Source organism: Anser cygnoides, chromosome 2 (genome assembly GCF_040182565.1).
Source record: "Anser cygnoides isolate HZ-2024a breed goose chromosome 2, Taihu_goose_T2T_genome, whole genome shotgun sequence".
Taxonomy (NCBI): Eukaryota; Metazoa; Chordata; class Aves; order Anseriformes; family Anatidae; genus Anser; species Anser cygnoides.
This window is the reverse complement of record NC_089874.1, coordinates 37,443,157-37,461,368: the sequence shown is the minus strand read 5'-3', so window position 1 is coordinate 37,461,368 and position 18,212 is coordinate 37,443,157. Positions and strand designations below refer to the sequence as shown.

The following is an 18,212-nucleotide window of genomic DNA, read 5'->3' as shown; positions in this document are numbered from 1 at the left end:
GACACTTCTCACCATAGTACAGCATGCCAGGGACAGATTCTTCTTCTCTAAGAGAGGTCCGGAAGACACATAGTAACCTCAAGGGTGGTAATCTTCTGTGGAAGCTGCTCAGGAATGGGGTGGTGGCAAACGCTCCTTATTCTGGGCTCAAAATAATTATGTTGACAGAACTGATTTTTGTTCAGACTTTCAGATGAATTGTAAGGACCGGAAATTTTGTGTAAATGTGATCCTGATTCCTCCAATACAGCATTGTCCAAGGAGGCAGCAGTGTTAATGTAGTTACCTATTCAAGTGACCAAATGAATCTCTTTAATTGCATCTTTCCTTGTGCATTTATTTTAAGCAATGATATTGTGAGGGCAAGGGGACAGTAGACACAAAGTCAGCCTGATAAGAACAGTCCCGTTGGTTTGCTACCTGCAATGCTTATTTCTGTCCTCTGGCAGGGAAGGGAACAAGCTCCTGCTACATCAGTGTTTGTTTTAACATACATCTGCTCAGATACAGAAGTCTGTAGATGCAGAGGTTAATAGGATCAGCTGAAAGCATTTTATTTGCAGCCTGGTTATGCCCAGCATGACAAAAAGAGACACAAGCCTGCTTCGCTGTTGCTCTAATGCTGTCAAGCTAATATCTGAAGTGAAAGAATACCCAGTGTGGGTAAAAATTCAAAATTGGGTGTTGGGAGGGAATAACAAGTCACCAAATAAGGAAGATATGTGCAATGTAAGTCTGCTAGATGACCCAGAAGAAATGTCTTTTTTGTCCTTGATTTGATAGGTTTTAATAGCTGATGTGGGCTGTGCTCTCTTGCTTTTTTTTTTTTTTTTTTATATATATACTCTGCTCATCTGTCCTGCCAAAGGGGATGTGCACAGAATATCTTTCTGTAGTGTAAGGTGAAGAGGAGATGCAGTGCCTGCAGATCAACAGGGACACAGTGCAGTGTCCCTTTTTTTTCTGAAAGGACTTTATACTTCATCTTAGACATTTTGGTGCATTACAGAGTGTCTGAATCAAAAAGTGGTCACATAAGAAATCATAGTTTAGGGCATCAGTCAGTGGGACTGAAAGAACTATAGTCTGGCCCTATATTAGGATTTCCTGGCCCAAGGCTTGGTACACAAATGCCTTTCTGTTGCCCTGAAAGCAATTTCAGCATTGATCTTCTGCACAAAAAAATGGGTTTCTCTTTCTGTAATTGCTGAACTATCTATTTATTTTCTCCTTTTTTAATCATTTGAAAAGAAAACCTTGAAAATGGCATTTTAAAGCTGTGTGGGTCTGGCTGCTGCCTTTAAGTGCTGTAATTACCTTGCTGTTTGTTCAGCTGAGAGGGTAGTTTCCATCAGCATGGAGCCATTTCCTGTCTCTTGATCCAGCTGACATCCCCGATGAAAGCAGCTAAATTAGGAAGGTGTCATTTCCACTTCCATTTTGAGATACGTCTTGATTATCCCCTTGACTTCTTCAACTCTGCTTTGCCTCTGGGGCAAGCTTTTCCTAAAAGGTGGCCAGGAGGTGGGAGTCACAAGTCACACCCTCAGCATCCCCAAACCCCGACACAACTTCCAAAGCTTTGTGACTTGGGAATTGACCCCCAAGGAGCAAGTTTTGGGTTTCAGTCGTGGAGGAGGAATGACTTAAGGGACGTTACTTGGAAAAGAAGGAGATGACTATAAATATCATCCCTGCGAAAAGCTTTTCTGAATGCCGTAGGCACACATGAAAGGAAACAAGGCAAAGACATTTAATATCACCTCTGCAATTAATTAATCTACCTGTGCTAAGCAAGAGAGCATTAAGCAAACATTCCTCCAAACAGAAGACACAAGTCAGGTAGTTTTCAGGCAGTACATGTCAGACGGGTGCTGGATTTCCTCTGCCAGATCCTTATCGTGTGGGGAACGAGATTTGCTGCAGACTTCTTCACGGGTTGCAAAATCTTGGTCTGCTGGTTTTGTGCATTCATGTTGTGTAACATAAGAAGTAATTAGTGATCAGCATTGCTGACACTCACATAAATCCTGGAATATTTTGATGGCACAGAGCTTATCTAATAGGATTAAACAAAGTAAATATTCAATTAGTTCTTTATGGGCCATAAAAACAGACAAACAAAAAACTTCAGTTGTTGAAATGGTGCAAGTGACATTCAAACATATTAATGGGGTATGGCATATTATATAACAACGAATTATTTTATCATATATTACTATGTATGCTTCATTAATCTGAAATTAGACATGCAATTGCCCATCATCTGCCCATGAATGCACAGTAACATGGATTTACACCATCTTGAAAGAATTCATCTCATTGGCATTAAAAGAATGGTAATGAGGCACACATTTTTGTTCTGCTAAACAATGTCTGTTGTTACCTAAAAACTGAATCAGATATTTCAACTTTAAGCTATGCACTATGCTTCTGAAATATAAATCTGAGAAATACAAGCCTCAGAGTATATGAGTAGGACAATAAATATAGTTATTTTTAATAAGTGTCATCATGTTAAATTCAGGACCAAAAATAGGAAGGTGTTGAACAGTTCTAGGGCAAAACTTTCAACCCCCTAAAGGTATGGCTGCACAAACAAGCTCCCCTGAGGCAAATTAGGGCTAATTTTACAGAATATTAGCTATTGTATGGTAACTGTATGTAAACTCATCTTCCATAGGTAATTGTACAGCATTTTGACTGAGCGATAAGGCACCAGAACATCATTTGTCAGCATACAGCAGCGCAGTTGGCTACTAGCTTGCACTCTGTAAAACCAAGCCCTTGCTTGTCTTGCAATGCTTTGTTAGCACTGGTATATCCACGGTGAAAGTTAACGTGATAGAAGAGTTGAGGCTCTAAATTACTTGTAAAAATGGTGCGGGTCCCAAAGTAATCAGTGTTCTTCTGAAAATCTGCACCTCAGCACGGAGAAATGTCACTGTGGAAACCCTTGATGACTCCGTATTGAATTTTCTCTTTCTGGAGGCAAAATGAATCAATTTCTTTCTGTCAGCCCTGTAAACTCAGGCGAAGATCCAGAAGTCAGAGCTGCTTTCTAAGGATTTCCAGGATCACTTATTTCTGCGCCGCCAGCCCTTTCTCTCTGAGCTGTACTGACTCCTAGGGAACTACTAGGGATAAAAAGGCATCCTTGAAGGATAGCCCCTGAATGACTGAAGTCGGAACAGGGTGATTCCCAACTCCACACAGAGCAATCTGCTGGTTCTGTTCACTCTCACAAGCTGAAGCCCTGCCTGGACCCACTTTTCTGTCTGCACGCAGAAAGGGACAGCCCCTCTCTTTCCTGGGGAAGTGGCTATGGAGTTCATGCTGCATGCTCCTATTGGCAAATGTCTTGGCTTTCTTGAAAGGCAATCCAGTGCTGGCTGGGGGATCTTGTGTGTTATTAACAGCTTAGCAAATAAATGTCTCCTCTTTCCTAGGGACAAAAGGGAGACATTGGACCTGTGGGTATCATGGGCCCACCTGGAAGGCCTGGTCCTTCTGGCCAGCCAGGCCCCCCTGGACCTTCAGGATCAGGTAAGCAGGGATCAGGTCATCTGAAGCAGTGTGCATCCTCCCCAGCCCCTCCTGACTCAGCACCTATGTCTATATAGCTCCATTACAAAGAATGGTGCAGAGCTTTGTTTGATTTTCCACCAAGAATAAGGAGAAGATTTCTCCTGAAGTCATGTCAAACCTTCTTTATCTATTACAAGGACTTTATATCTTACTTTAAAGCCTACATAATAACTTTTGATGTCTCAAATAAAAGCAAAAACATGGCCCATGTGGTTCCTCTGGGACTTTGGCAGATGGGGATGATGAAAAGCTATCTGGCAGCCTTGGAAAGACTAGTTAATCTCCATCATCAAAGGTCTGCTGCTTCTCCAGATACCCTGGCTTACAGTGAAGGATTGTGATCTCTAATCAGCCAGGACATGCTTACTCTGTGCAGCTCTGTAAAAGGAAAACAGATGAAACTTAAAAGAAGGATCAGGATAGGAGTTAGAGGGGGAAAAGGGTGATAAAAAAATCTCTCTTTTTAATAAGTGCTGTAGATCTATGCTGTCTGCATTTGAGTGTGTTGTGGAAATCATGAGGAAAGCTGGTGACTGATAGTTGTACAGCTTCAAAACTATGTGTTCACATGACCTCTGGGCAGCTTGCTTTCTCTTGTGAGACCAAGCGTAGCCATGAAGGATGGATACATGACCTGTGATGTTCGGTGAGAATGTTTCAGGTATGGTTTTCCCAACCTGGATACATGCTGAAGAGAAAAGCAAACTCAGTTGGAAACTGCCGCTGTCTCAAATGGACAACAGCTATTTGTACTGCAGCCCTTCAATGTCCTCTTTCTTTTTCCTTTTCCTTTTTCTTTCCTTGCTCACATCAGTGGGCAGGAAGTCTCTTCCTAGTGGTAATATGGAAATGGTACATCTGTGAAGCTGGGGGCTGCTTTGAAATCTACCCATATCTCATGTCTCCTGTTATGAAACATCTTTATCCTGAGTAAATTAGCTGGAAGTTTTCAGAGGGCAGAATTTTCACCATGCCAGCGGGAAGGCAGCCAGGATCCTGAGATTACTTTTTAAAGGATTTATTCCACCCACAGAAATTTTATGTATCAGGCTTGCTCATCTTTTTCCTGCAGAATATAAATTCTTATCCTAAATGACCTTCCTGTAATGATGTCACTGCTTGCAGTATGAACATGTTGGCTCAAAGTCTAATTCTGCAGAGTACTGCATCCTTGCCAAAGTTTGAAAGTCAAAAAGCATTAGGTTTTAAAGTATTTATTTGTAGCACTCCTGTCTTTATAGTTGGGTTTTCCTGTACGGAAACCTCTGAAACAGCAATGCTCAAGTGGTTGTGCAAATGCACAATTCCCATGTGTTCTGGATGTCTACAGAGACTGACTCTCTGTAGGTCTTCCTAAACCCACTGCATACGTGTTCTGGAGTGACCTCTGTATGCATCATGACCTGAATTTCTGGAATTTCAACCAGGCTGACTCTTATCTGAAAATCCTAAGAAAATGGCCATTCTGGCCATGGTTAAAAAGTGATCTGAAAGAAAATGACTGTGGCACAAACTCAGGTCTTTTTCCTGAAGTGCTGGAACTGGTGGTTCTGGTAATCACGTCCCTCAGGTCCCAGTGGAGTTGGTGGGAGGTGTGTGTATCTCTAAACTTATGTAAATGTATATATTTACCCAACCCATACTTTTTCCACTGAGGCTGTGTTTGTGTTTTGTATGTTAACTTAATAACAGGGCAATCAGATATTTTACCTTCTAGGGCAATTTGCAATAGGACCAAAAGGGGAAAGAGGACTTCCAGGACCTCCAGGGAGATGTCTCTGCAGATCCCCACAGAATATTAATAATCCACCATATGAGGAATCTGTGTTTGGACACAGTTATCCAAAAGTCCCTGCGGTAAGCAGATTTTCTGGGAGAGGATGTGAATGATTCTTATGTACTTTTATTACAAGAAGTGCTGTATTCACTAATAATTTGTATTTAGCGACATATGTAGGCAATGTGTTACCTCCAGTATCCGAAACCTCTGAGATCCAGTCTGTGGAAAAGAATTTGGTCTCATAACTATTCTGAAGGTTGTATGATTGAGGTGCTGAAATGCAGCTGTTACAAACCACCAATAATATGGCACATTTTTATAAACCTTTCTCTGATCATGAGGAAGCTCTCTTCCACCTTACTATGCACACATAATCTGTTATTTTTGTTTCAGTCAGTTGAAATATGTTTCAAATTGGTTGGTGAAGGAAGCATCTACTTCTTGTTTATTTTTTATATCTTCTTCTGCAAAGACAGTGATTTCAGAGTTGAATATTGGAGTCAAACATTTCGCACATACAACAGAACGTTCTCCCAAAACACAAACCCTCTACATTGAGCCAAAAATGGAGTCAGACTTCTGAGCTGCTGGCTGTAAACGTGCACTTTTCATAGCTAATTTCAATTGCTAGCCTTCTTGAAAGCATTTTTATGAGCAAATTGGACAAAGTACTTTAAAGAGCAAGACCTAGCAATTTTTCATCTTTGATTTCTTAGGTCTTTGTAAATACCATTTCTGTACTTCTCCTTCAGCTGGGCCCTGCCTTGCTGTTCTGTGCATTGTATCACTTACTTAATCGGCAATGAAAACGCTACCTTTTACTGCCGCTTTGTACTAGCTTAGCCCTGCCACTCAAGGGACTGGATATTGTCTGGTGTCTGGTGGTCTCTGAATGACAACACGCGGTGATTAGCTTTGTTAACTTTCCCATCTGTCACATTTTCAGAAAGCTGTTAATGTGTGAGAAAGGGATGTGCTCACCACACTGCTCATTAAACTGGGTCATTGAGCTCAATCTTCTGCATGAGTGTGCTGCAAGTCTTCTCAGCTGCTTGCACATCCCTGGTGCATTACAAAAAAAGGCCTGTTACTTTTAAAACTCAATGGTGACAGAAGAAAGTGCATGAAATAAAGGTGCATATTGCATCATGCTGTGCGCTATTGCAAAAAAAATTATCACGTATTTCATGGAGAACTCGTAGGATAAAGTGTAAGGCTCACAATATTCTGTGTAGGTCTTACCACCCTCCTTCCCCCCCAGGCACTGTTTAATATTAGATCTTAAAAGATGGCAATGAGAGTGTAGTTACATCAAATATAGGTAACCTACACTATTGATATGAACCCTCATTTGATGACGATCAAGTGCCATTTCTGTTCTCAGAAAGGAGGGATGGCAAGGAGGCAAGCCTTGTCCTGCTGAGGAATGCTCCCCGCTTGCCTGCCCATTCGTTTTACTCCCTTGACTGGCAGGGAGCTTAATATTGCTATTATTTATTCTCTTCAGATCCCCACGAGGCAGCTTAGAAATCCGCCTTGTGCCACTTGAAGGCTGTTGTCAGGGTTGCTATAGCTGCACTTGGTTGGGAAAGATCCAGAGAAGGTGCTCCAGGGCTCCAGCCCTGCTCCATCCCCTGCGGCGTGTCCCAAGCACAGCCACCCGCTCGCCCGTCAGCGGGGACCCTGCCAGGGTCTCCAGAGGAGGGGAGGAAACAAAGCGCTGCTTTTCTGTCCCTGGCTGTGATTCATCCCAGTTTTTAAATCCTTTACAATTTCAAAGACCAGTATCTGTAAGAGGGATTTTCAGAGGGCACAGATCTGCTATTGATTTTGAGAGAAATTACAGCTCTGGCGCTGGGACTTCAGCTCCCGAACAGCCACAGAACCAGCTCTTTGCTGGCTTTCTGTTTCTTTGCTTTCTTTCATTCTGGCTGAAGGCATTTTTATTCAGTGCTTCTTTAATGAAATTGGCCTTTGTCAGGGGCTATGGGAATATGCTGCTATGTAAAAATTTCAGGGTAATTTGTTTTAAAAAGAGCCAATTCCGATTATGCTGGTGGGAATCAGGCTCTGACCTAAATCCATTTTCCTCAGAAGCATTCCATTTGCTTTTTCTTAATTTAAAAATAGTTTGAATCTTACTAAAATTAATTTGATTAAGCTGCCGAAGGAAGAGATTATTTCGTAATGCCCCGTACAATTTTGGTGAATGAGACATTACAAAAAAATTGGGAGAAGCTTGTTCTAATTCTCTCTATTTTGTACTGATTTTTTTCTGTTTAATTGAAGACTTGAATTTAGACTAAAGTCTATGCATGTGAAGAAACATGAATTTCAATGCCAGTTAAGTCTAAACGAAGTACAAAGTAGCAACAGATAAGTGAAGGCTGCATTGAGCAATGAATTATTTATTTTGTAAACATAAACATGCCTAAAAATTATAGACAAACCCGCAAAGACCACTTATGCCCATATGGATTTTGCAGTTGTTCCAGCATCTAACCACTGGAGCATCTGAAATTGTTCTCAGCAGTGATTGTGGTCCTTATCTGTGGGTGTGCATTTTGAAACAGGGGTCACTGGAACCTTAGCTGGGTACTCAGGAGAGACCATTAACTTTTGAAGACTAGAGTATCTTACCAATTGCAAAGTAATATTTTTATGTGTGTAAATTCTCACCCAAGGCTGGCATGCCATTCTGTTTCAGAAAACAAACAAAATTTCTGGCAATTCTTTATATATTTGCAGATGCATAACTCAGTTTGCAGAACTGGATTCCATGACAATTCAAAATACTTCTTGAGAGAGTTACCAACCACCTCTTTTTCTGTACCCCAGATTTTTGTGGTGAATAATCAAGAAGAATTGGACCGGTTAAACACCGAAAATGCCTTAGCTTTTAGAAGAGATCAGAGATCTTTGTATTTCAAGGATACCTTTGGATGGCTCCCAATCCAGGTGAAAATATGACTGTGGTTTTGGAAAACTTGTGAGCATATGTTTCACTTTTAAATACAGCAGATAATTCTGAACTTAAGGTATCATACAGAATCAATCAAGTGAAGGAAAAATTAATTCTTGAGCACTGTTACAATTGTACCTAATTCTGTGGGTTTTGTTCACAGGAGTCTTAGTTACTGAGACGTTAACTCATCAGTGGTTCAGGTTTTGCTAACCTCCCTGTGAACCAACTGGTGAACTGAATTTGGGGAATTTTGTTAGTAAAGAACAGTTTTGATTTAACACAAAATAACACAAAACTCATCAGGGAACAGAGTTGTGGGAAAACACAACCCCTGCAAATCAAACCATGTATTTCCTTACTGCTTCAGGGAGCTAAACTAAGTCTCACTGAAATCAGCAGTAGGATCCTTACTGTTTCAACTGGATTTTGAATCAGATTCCGTACAAACCGTGTGACCCATCAAAGAGCGGGATATGGAAACCTGTTTGCAGGCCCCACCTCCCACAGCCTGTCACCTCAGTTTGTGAGCCAGCCTGCTGGTAGTCCTGCACAGTAACTGTGGTGTGTTTTCTTGACCAGCTCAGCCCTTTCTACCCTGTGGATTACCGCTTCGGGGACAGCGGTACCTGTGGAGATGGGATCATCCAGGATGGGGAAGAGTGTGACGATGGCAATGCGGTTGTGACAGATGACTGCATAAGTAAGTCACGGCACATCGAGAGCAGCCTCTTTCTACCATGGAAGGTGCAGTAGTCATTTCCGCAGGATGACAGGCACAATGGCCATGGCACCAAAATCGAGATCTTTCATGCATGCAGATGCCACACACAAGCACAAGACAGAAGTGACCCCAAGTGCTTCTAATTGAGACCCGGTCTAGTGGGAGGTGTCCCTGCCCATGGCAGGGGGATTGGAACTAGGTGATCTTAAGGCCCCTTCCAGCCCAAACCAGTATGCTATTCGCCTTTCTACGTGTTTTTTAGGACAGCTGTTCAGTTTTCTATGGATGCTAGATTAATAACAGGCCATATCCTGGTTCCAGTAAAACCACATTTATTTTTTTTTTAATCTACCCACATAGGGAGGGCAGTCCACTGCCTTCACTGTTAGCTTTACAAAACATTTGATTCCTGTCTACTCAATCTTCCTCTTGCTTTGCTCATTGTGGGTAGTAAAAACAAAGAGCACAGAAGATCGCACAGCATAAACCTGGCATGCAAGCAGCTATCACAGCCTTCACATCCACCTTTCAGTTACCTTGTTTTCACCACTTAGCTCCTTCCCCACGGCATAGATGTATAAATAAATGTCCCTCTAAGCTTGCCTGACTACAGAGCAATCCAGTGAGAGTGAGCTCTCCAGGCTCTAAGCATGAGAAAATTATCCAATTAGAATTTGCAATCAACCATGGGGAGCAAACATGCAGGAAAAATAGTGCTCATTAGTTCTAGTGCCTGTGAGATTGCATGTTGTGCATCTGGAAGTCCATCATAATGCTCTGTGCTATACACCGGGCAGAGCTTCAGGTCCACAGAGGCCTTGCAGTACATGAACTTCAGACACTGATGTAACCTGAAGAGGTTTAATTGAATTATAGAATCATAGAATTATTAAGGTTTGAAAATACCTTCGAGATCATCAAACCCAACCATTAACCTGACCTGCTGAGTCCCACCACTAAACCACGTCCCTTAGTGCCACAAATTACTTGAATATGACCAATTGTCATCCTTATGATCTTGTGACTGTATCAAAAGAGGTCAACCAATGGTAAGTGGATTTGATTGTAAGTAGGCTTGTTGTTCTTAGAAGCATTAATCTCTAACAAACAGGTCTTCATTGCAATCAATTAATCATTTCCATTTGTAAATGACCCACTTTAAATTGTGTAAACTCCCTGTTTTTGAATGTCCCTTTAATCTATTGCTTAATAGTGTCTCTGAGGAGATATCAAAGGGATTTTAGCTAAATGAATTTGTTCCCAATTTATACTCAGGAAGTTGAAGACATCAAAAGCGAAGTCCAATTGTTAAAATACAGCCCACAGATTACCACAGCCTACATTTTGGTCAAGCGCTCCACAAAATGCCTTGGTTTATGCTTTACCCTTAAAAATCTAGTTCCACTTGCCTCTCTCTCCAAGATACTTTATAAATTAAGTTTTATTAAGGTATTTCTTTCACAATTTTTCACTAGGATGTCGCCGTGCTTACTGTGGAGATGGCTACAGACATGAGGGGGTTGAAGACTGTGATGGGAAGGATTTTGGATATTTGACATGTAAAACGTATCTCCCTGGGTATGTACGAATGGTCTGCACTTTGGTTTGTTATTTTTGCTTCACCTTCAACATTAAAAGAGAAAAGGACTACCCACATAAACCTTGTTCCAGTGGGACAGTGGTGGAGAGAAAGTGGTGGAGAAAGACCTTATCTGATTATTTCTGCACATTATTGATTTTAAGGTCTGAATCTCATTTCTCAGTCTCACGTTTTCTACTGTACAAAGTGCATGATCATGTGGGCATATGTTTACCCATTGCTAGTAAAGATTTCCTCTCTTGGTGACATTCTCATTGCATTAATACCCATAACATGCCCAGAGTAGGATAGACCATGATGAAGAGGTGATTGCACTGAAGGGAAGAAAAAAAAGAAAACAAAACAACAAACCACGGCCTCCAAACAAAATCCTGGACTTTTAGTGAGTGCTCTAGGGCTAGCTTCAGAATCTACCATTCATTTATCAGCCTTTCCAAAGACCAGAACATTCGTTGACTTTGCAGCAGTTGCAAAGACATACATCTGCTTAGCAATGTCCTTCATTTCAAACATCTGCTTATTGTTGACTTGCCTTCTCTGCCTTTGTTTAAACAGCTTCCTCTGGTCAGCATTTCGCCTCCTATTTAACTGTCAGGTATTGTTACTGGATAACAGGAAACATTTAATTTGCAAATGAAATTATGTGCAGAGCCCTCATCATTCATGGAAGAATAATGTGCTAATTGACAGGAGTAAGAACCCACAGGACATCTTTGTAAGTCAAGTGCTGTGCTAATCCTTCCACTGCAATTGTTGGAGTACTCCTGGTGTAAGAGATTACTAGAACTGAGACTAGCAAACCTGACAGACTGAAACATTTTAAAGAGCTCCCATCTGCAGACAGCGTCAAGCTACTCTCCCATGAAAGCTATTCCATCTTAAGAGTCTCAAGTTTGCTGCCAAAAACAGAGTCCCGCAGAAGCTTGAGAAATTTTTATAAATTCTATTTTCCGTGTATAATCAAGTTGTGAAGAGCAACTGAGATCCTTTATCTTTGTGTGTGCAGCCTGCAGATTACCTGCTAAATCAAAGAAAAAGCCGTGACTCATCAGGAAAGTGGGACGAGTAAGTGAGCTTGGCACTGCAGTGGGAGTTTCGCCCCACAGCACCCTCTTCTCCAAGAGCTCTGCTGCAACTGATTTTCCCATTTTCTACTCTTTCCAGCTCTCAAATTCCTCCTCATATTTCACACACATTCACTTCAGATTTTTTTTTTGTTGTTTTTCTGAGAATGTGGGTTATCCAAGGACGCATTTTTAAGGACCTGTTCTACAGCTTGTGAATTATCTGATAGGCGGGTTATTCACCTGGACATATAGTAGCAATAAAAACTCTGCAAAATTATTTTGTTTTATTATTATTATTTTTTTAATCAACACCTCTGGTCAGGTCTTCAGTTGGTAGAATCATTGCAGCTCAGTATAAGTCAGTAGAAAAGAAAAAAAAACACAACTGTTTTCCCTTATTTTGCAAGGGCCCTTTGTAAAGACCTCTTTTTAATTTGAAGGTGGGCATCTGTCACTATCATTATTTCAAGTGCATGAAAAATAAATTAAAGGAAACGCAGGCACAGTCATGCCTGCTGGAACTAATGGAAGTAACTAGAAAAACACTTAACTCAGATCCTCAGATATTTGGTTACACAGTTCTCGTGGGTGAGTGCCAAGGCCTACTGCACCTACCCCTGTACAGTGATGTCTTCTGTATTTTTATTTTTAATTGACATTATGGGGAATTAAAACTTCACTCATCGTTTCTGCTGGGCTCTTATTTTGCTGACAAGGGGGAGCACAGCAAAGCACTGCTAGAAATTATCCTCTTATTTTGGTTGCCATATGTCACTTCACTTGGCATTTTCTGATGTTCTTGATTCCGACAGAGCTGCATCCAGAAACCATGTAATGTGAGCTATGGTGTGTATTGGAACTGAGATGTTCTCTTTTATTTTAGGTCTTACGGAAAACTGCGATGCACTTCTTACTGCTACATTGACTCTACACAGTGCCGATACTTCACATGAGGGGAGCAGAGGTGGGCAGCATCCCACATGTCACGGGGTGCTAGGTGCTACGCTATCATCTATCCAGGAAGGACTGGAACAAGGAGAAAAAAAAAAAAAAACGAAGAAGAAAAAAACCCACCTCTGTGTGAAAAACAAACAGATGTCATGCTGCTGATGGCCATTTTGAGAAGTTTATCTTTTTTTTTTTTGTTTGTTTTTGTTTTAAGTCAGATCGGGAAAAAATAGGACCACTGCATCCTGTCTTAATAGAGAAATGTCAAACAGTGTTTGCCAGTAAGACTTTTGGGTGGCTGTGTGTGAGAACTTGCTCTATCACAAATGCTACTGGAAACTGAATGTCACTAACCAGGAATATCATGTAACAAGACAACATTACCTCGACTTAGCACTGTTCAGCCTAAGTTCTTCAGGGTTTTTGTTTTTCAACCTTCTCCGTATAAACACAAAGTGTATCTTGGACACGGTGTTTATAGAGACTTTCTCTTTTATTACAATGTGAACTTCCTAAGTGTTGTATCTACGTGAGTGATGATGACTTCAGCGGCATTAAGGTTAGCTGCGCGCCTTTGTGGATTGAAGAGCAGGGGTCTTTCAGTTAAGTGCTTTAAAGATCAGCAGATGGGGCAAAAAACCTCCAGGCAAAGAAATTGGGCTGCGTCTATCTGCACGCATCCACAGAAAGGCGAGCTGTCTCACAGGGTCTGAACCTGCAGACCACAAAGGCCGGAGTGGCCAAACAAAGGGTGACACAGGACGAGCCTATTTCCTTTTTTCACCTTCGCCGAGCCGGCTGTGTTCTGCGTGAGCCCGAAGGGACTGGGGCAGTGCTGGTTGCCCTCCTGAAACCTCAACACAGCCACGTATGTGTGGCCTTCACTCTGGTTTCTGTGCTGGAAGATCTTGTCATTCTCCTCCCCTTGTCCAGCTGACCTTCGTCCTTCTGTGCCAGCTGTGCCCCATCCTCTCTCCCTGTGTGCCGACCCCCCTCGACCGCTCTCGGTTCCTGCCATCGTGTCTGGAGTACCCCAGTGTGCCTCCTCACTTTTGTATCTCTGTGAAACAAATCCTGGCCTAGAGTGTTTGTGGGTGCTCATTCATGCTGTATAATGTACATATATATTTGTTTTTCACAGGTTCAGTCAACTCTGTTAGCTCTGATAGGAGTCAGGGTAATTATATACTTATTTATTAGCAAGCATTAAAGAGTAACTTTTACATATTAAATACGTTATGTGCAAAAGAGTTCATAACAGAAGAAAATGGTGCAGAGATGTGTGGAATTCAGGACTAAGAGCCTCAAATCAAGGTGTTATTTTCATACAGGCCACTCTTTTCTGCTTTGCCTTAAATGCTGCACTTGAATGTTTGAAATGCTGAGTTGTTTGTAACAATGACAGCTGCACTTACACAGTTACTTCTGTAAAGGTTAAATAAAGGTGGATGTTACTTTGTGATGACAACGCATTAAAGTAACCCAGAAATACGTACAACTTTTACCACCTGTATAGGAGATTGTAACTCTGCATGTCCAACGTGATACTGGAAATCATCAATTAAATGAAAAATAATCAAAATTAGTGTACTCTGTGGCTATTGCTTACCTGGGCTGCTTGTGCTGCTGTGAAGCTGAGCCACCAACATTTGTAGCCCAGTTCGCTAGTTCACAACACTTCTTGTGGCTTTTTAAAATTTAATCAGAGGTCTTAATAAAAGGCCAAGGAACCAATGGGGCAAGGAACATGGCATAAGCTCTGGAAGTCCATGCACTAGAAGAGCTGCCTTTTAGTCTCCTGCCCTGCTGCAAGCCATGGGTTTCAGCAGCACCACACCATCCCGGTGGGATCTGTCACCTTCTCCAAAGAGTTTATCTCTACTTCCAGCACCCAAAAGGCTGGAATCCTGGAGAAATTTTAAGTCCAGCTTTAAGTCCTGCTGTTTTTAAAAGCTCCTACCTGCAAAAGAGGTTGTAAAGCAGAGCACATCAAGGGCAGGAAACATAAAAAGGAGTTGCGATAACTTATGTAGGATTGTCATGTGTTTCACGTGTCCAGGAAGGTGTGCATCAGAAAACATTTATAAAGTGTGGATTTTAAATGGACTTTATGAATACAGCACAAACAGTTCAGCATCTTAACAAAAAAAAAGGAATAGAAGATATTAGGCAAAAAAATTAAAGGACATGGAACAAGGTTCTTACTACAAATAATGCCTTGTTCCCCTCAGATGATAGAACATTAAAAAACACATCTGGGAAGGTGTTAAGTATCTGTGACATAAAAGACTGTAAAAAAAACTTTCCTCCTTTTTCAGATGTACCTGCTTTATTGTTACTTGGGATTCTTCAGCTGGACGGTGCCTGGTCTGCTCTGAGTTATCTTCCCTCCTTGTCTGAGTTTCTTAATGCGTTACGCCAAACATAGTTCAAAAGTTAATTGAGGTATTTCAGTTCCTTGGCCTTTTGTAGCAGCGAATGCCTGTGGGAAGGTTTTCTAATCATTAGTATGGAGCTGTAGGTGAATACAGAAAGAGTACGAGCTTGCATTGTGCCCTGTATTAAATGTATACTAAAAAGCCAGCTTGCATTTAGTATGTGATTAAATATATGTAGTTACCTACTGCATGTATTAACAGCTCATGTCAATAAATCATGCCACCTTAATTCTGGCATTTCCTTACTTTCACTTATTTCCTCTTGTGTTTTGCAACTGTATTTTTTTAATATAATTGCCCAGTTTAAGATGCTGGGGAGGAAAAAGAGCAGTATTAGCTTCCAATTGGGCTTGTGCAGCTTCTGAGATCTGCCAGACCTCACCTAAAGGGGAAAAAGGAGCAAAGCCCTCCTTTGGGTGTGCTGCATGGGGCATGGGGGGCACATGGTGGGGACAGACCTGCACCAGCCCGGCAGAGCAAAGGCTGCAGCCAGAAGGGGAGCTGGGCCAAATTGCATTAGAGGAGCATAGTCCTGCTGGAAATCGCATTAGTGCCTGCTTCCCTCTCTCCTGAAACCCAAATCTTGGAGCTGGAAAAGCACGGAGTTACAGCCCCATCCTTCCAGTGCCCTTAATTCTCCCTGACAGCTTCCTGCGTGTCTGATGGAGGATCCCGTTTGGATGTGTGCATGTCAGGCAGTGTGCCGTGGGCAAACACAACCTTCTTCTTCTCAAGAAAACGGGGTTTAAAGAGATGTCTGTTGCCACAGCCTTCCCACCCAGTACTGAACAAGGAGCCCTCCGTGTTCCCCCTTTGTTGGAGGCACAGAAAGTGTCAAATGTGTGGTGGAGCAAGGAGGGAACAACCATGTAGGGGAACCCGCCAGCCCTGGCGCTTTATGGCAATAGTATTTCTTTTGTAAACTTCCCTCGGCTTAGCTGGCAGCTCCCACACCTACCTGGTGCTACTGCTCTGAGGGCCGGGGTGTGCCTGGAAAGCTAACGCCGAGGACTGCTTGGATTTTGAGCTGTTTCTGAGTTTAAAGGGAAGGGTGACCAATTTGGGGGTAAGAAACGGAATAGTTCAGGGGATGAGAGCTGTGTATATTATGGGCCAAAAAGCATAGGGAAGTTGATTGTGAAATACAATAAAAAGACGGATTTAAGCTGCGATACCCCAGTGTGTTTGGATAAAGGATATAAACCACCCTGTGGCCACAGTGGTGAGTTGATATTTCACTGCTGTTTGCCCAGAGAGCAGTTTCAAACCCCAGCAGTAACGACAGAGCAGCAGCCTGGGACCTCTGGGGTGAACCCAAGGTCGGTGCCGGGGCTTTCTGAGCAGGACAACATCTGGTGTGAAATGCTGCGGGATTACAGCGGCTAAATAAAGCCAGGGAGCTGTACCTGTTGCTGCCTGGGGACGAGCAGGCTCTGCTTTAAGCTGCCTGGACGAACTAAAGGTGTCTGGTCGCCCTGCCGGAGAAACCCAGCATAAGGAGCAGTCAGCAGCAAGCCCAGCAGTGGTGGCTGGCCCTGCCTCATGACAGGCCAATTGCTTTGCCTAACTCTGTGGCCCAGCAGCCTGTTGCGGCCTTATCAGACTTCTGAGGCACTAAAGGAAGAAGGTGCCATGCGGTGAGTGCCACAGAGAAGAAACTTTGGGTAAATGTTAAAACACCCCGCATTTTGCAGCTGTACCATGTCGAATCAGAGCCCCTGAGCACCCAGTCATGGGGCGGCAGCCCAGAGAGGCCGAGGGGCCCTGGGCACAGAGAAAAGAGGCAAAGCCTCCCCCCATTCACAAACCCATCCCGTTTTAGAGCCAGGCTGAAGGCTTGGTGGAGTAAAGCACACAGATCCCCACGGAAAAGGTCAGCCCGTCCCAGGTGTCAGGAGGCTGTCAGCAATTTATCAGCGGCGGGGTTTCTGCAGTGCCAGCGTGGGTGACACAAAGTGGCTCGGGTTTTAGTCCTTGCCTGGCACATCCGTGGCCAGGTTTCACAGCGGGGCGGTCTGTTTTGCTTAGCACATCGATACGTGAGGGCTGGAGGCTTCATAATTTCTGTCATATAAAGGGGCCGATGCGTGGCTTCGGCATTTCGGAGTGGAAGGAATTCCCACTGCCTACGGCTCAACTGGACGTGGGCGCTGAGGCTGAAGGACAGACGCCTGACACCTCTGATTTATGGTGACGATCAGCTCTGTATGACATTTATTTAGGGATATAAACCATGGCAGGTCTCCAGACATGCTCTTGGTTTCACCAAACTTTGAAGCCCCCAGCAAAAGCCCTTTAACGCAGGCCTGTGCTGGCGTGTGGCACTGGAAGGACACCGCAGCCACGTTTCCTCCAAACAAATGGTTATTTTTGAAAACTGTGTTCGTGCAGGAACATCCTGCTTGGGCATGTCTCTAAGTGTCTGTATCAGAAAGCTTGACTCTTCTCATAGCTGAAAGCAGCGCTCCTTTTGAGATGCTCTGTGCACAAAGGAATACGAACGTGGACAGAGGAACGATCCCCGTCCTGAGAACAACTCCAAACTCAGCAGTTGCTCAGGGAATATAAGAAAATGACTTGATTGCCTGATGATAATAGAGGCTGAAGAAATTGTAAATTAATATTTAATTACTTTGTCTGGGCAAAACTAGCCCCGACACCGTGGCGTAAATTAAAGGTGAGAGAATACGAATCCTTATAACACTGGGCAGGACATTTATTGAATTGGGTTGAAGAAAATCAACAGTGAAATGTCCCTGCAGGAGTCAGCGGGCGATCGGGAAGCTCAGGGTTCCCCTGGGAAGGGGACAACTCCTTAAGGCCAAGTGCCTGCCCCTCGCTGGCACCGTGATGGGCACAGGGCAAGATTTACAGACAGCCACGACACCCCGTCATGTACACAAAGCATTTTGTTGTGGCTTTTGGGAAACGTGCCTGCCACCCGACGTGCAGGACGATGTGCAGGACGTGGTGTGCCAGCCAGCGCTGAACACCTGAGCGCACGGCTCAAGTGTCAGGCCGCGGGGACGTGAGTGGTGCCAACCGGCACAGGCAGCACGGCACGGGCCCTCCTCGCGCCCACGGGAAGGAGGCCGGGTACCAGCT

The 18,212-nt window shown here is 43.2% G+C and overlaps 1 protein-coding gene across 1 annotated transcript in view; it reads left to right on the top strand.

Moving 5' to 3' along the window:
* COLQ (collagen like tail subunit of asymmetric acetylcholinesterase) overlaps positions 1-15,336 on the top strand; it is a 43,342-nt gene extending 28,006 nt beyond the window's left edge. The window contains exons 12-17 of the mRNA XM_013171936.3: positions 3,450-3,546; positions 5,306-5,445; positions 8,207-8,326; positions 8,913-9,033; positions 10,530-10,632; positions 12,605-15,336. Of these exons, the coding sequence (XP_013027390.2) occupies positions 3,450-3,546; positions 5,306-5,445; positions 8,207-8,326; positions 8,913-9,033; positions 10,530-10,632; positions 12,605-12,674 (651 nt within the window). The 3' untranslated portion in view covers positions 12,675-15,336. The remainder of the gene's footprint in view (positions 1-3,449; positions 3,547-5,305; positions 5,446-8,206; positions 8,327-8,912; positions 9,034-10,529; positions 10,633-12,604) is intronic.
* The last annotated feature ends 2,876 nt before the right edge of the window (positions 15,337-18,212 follow it).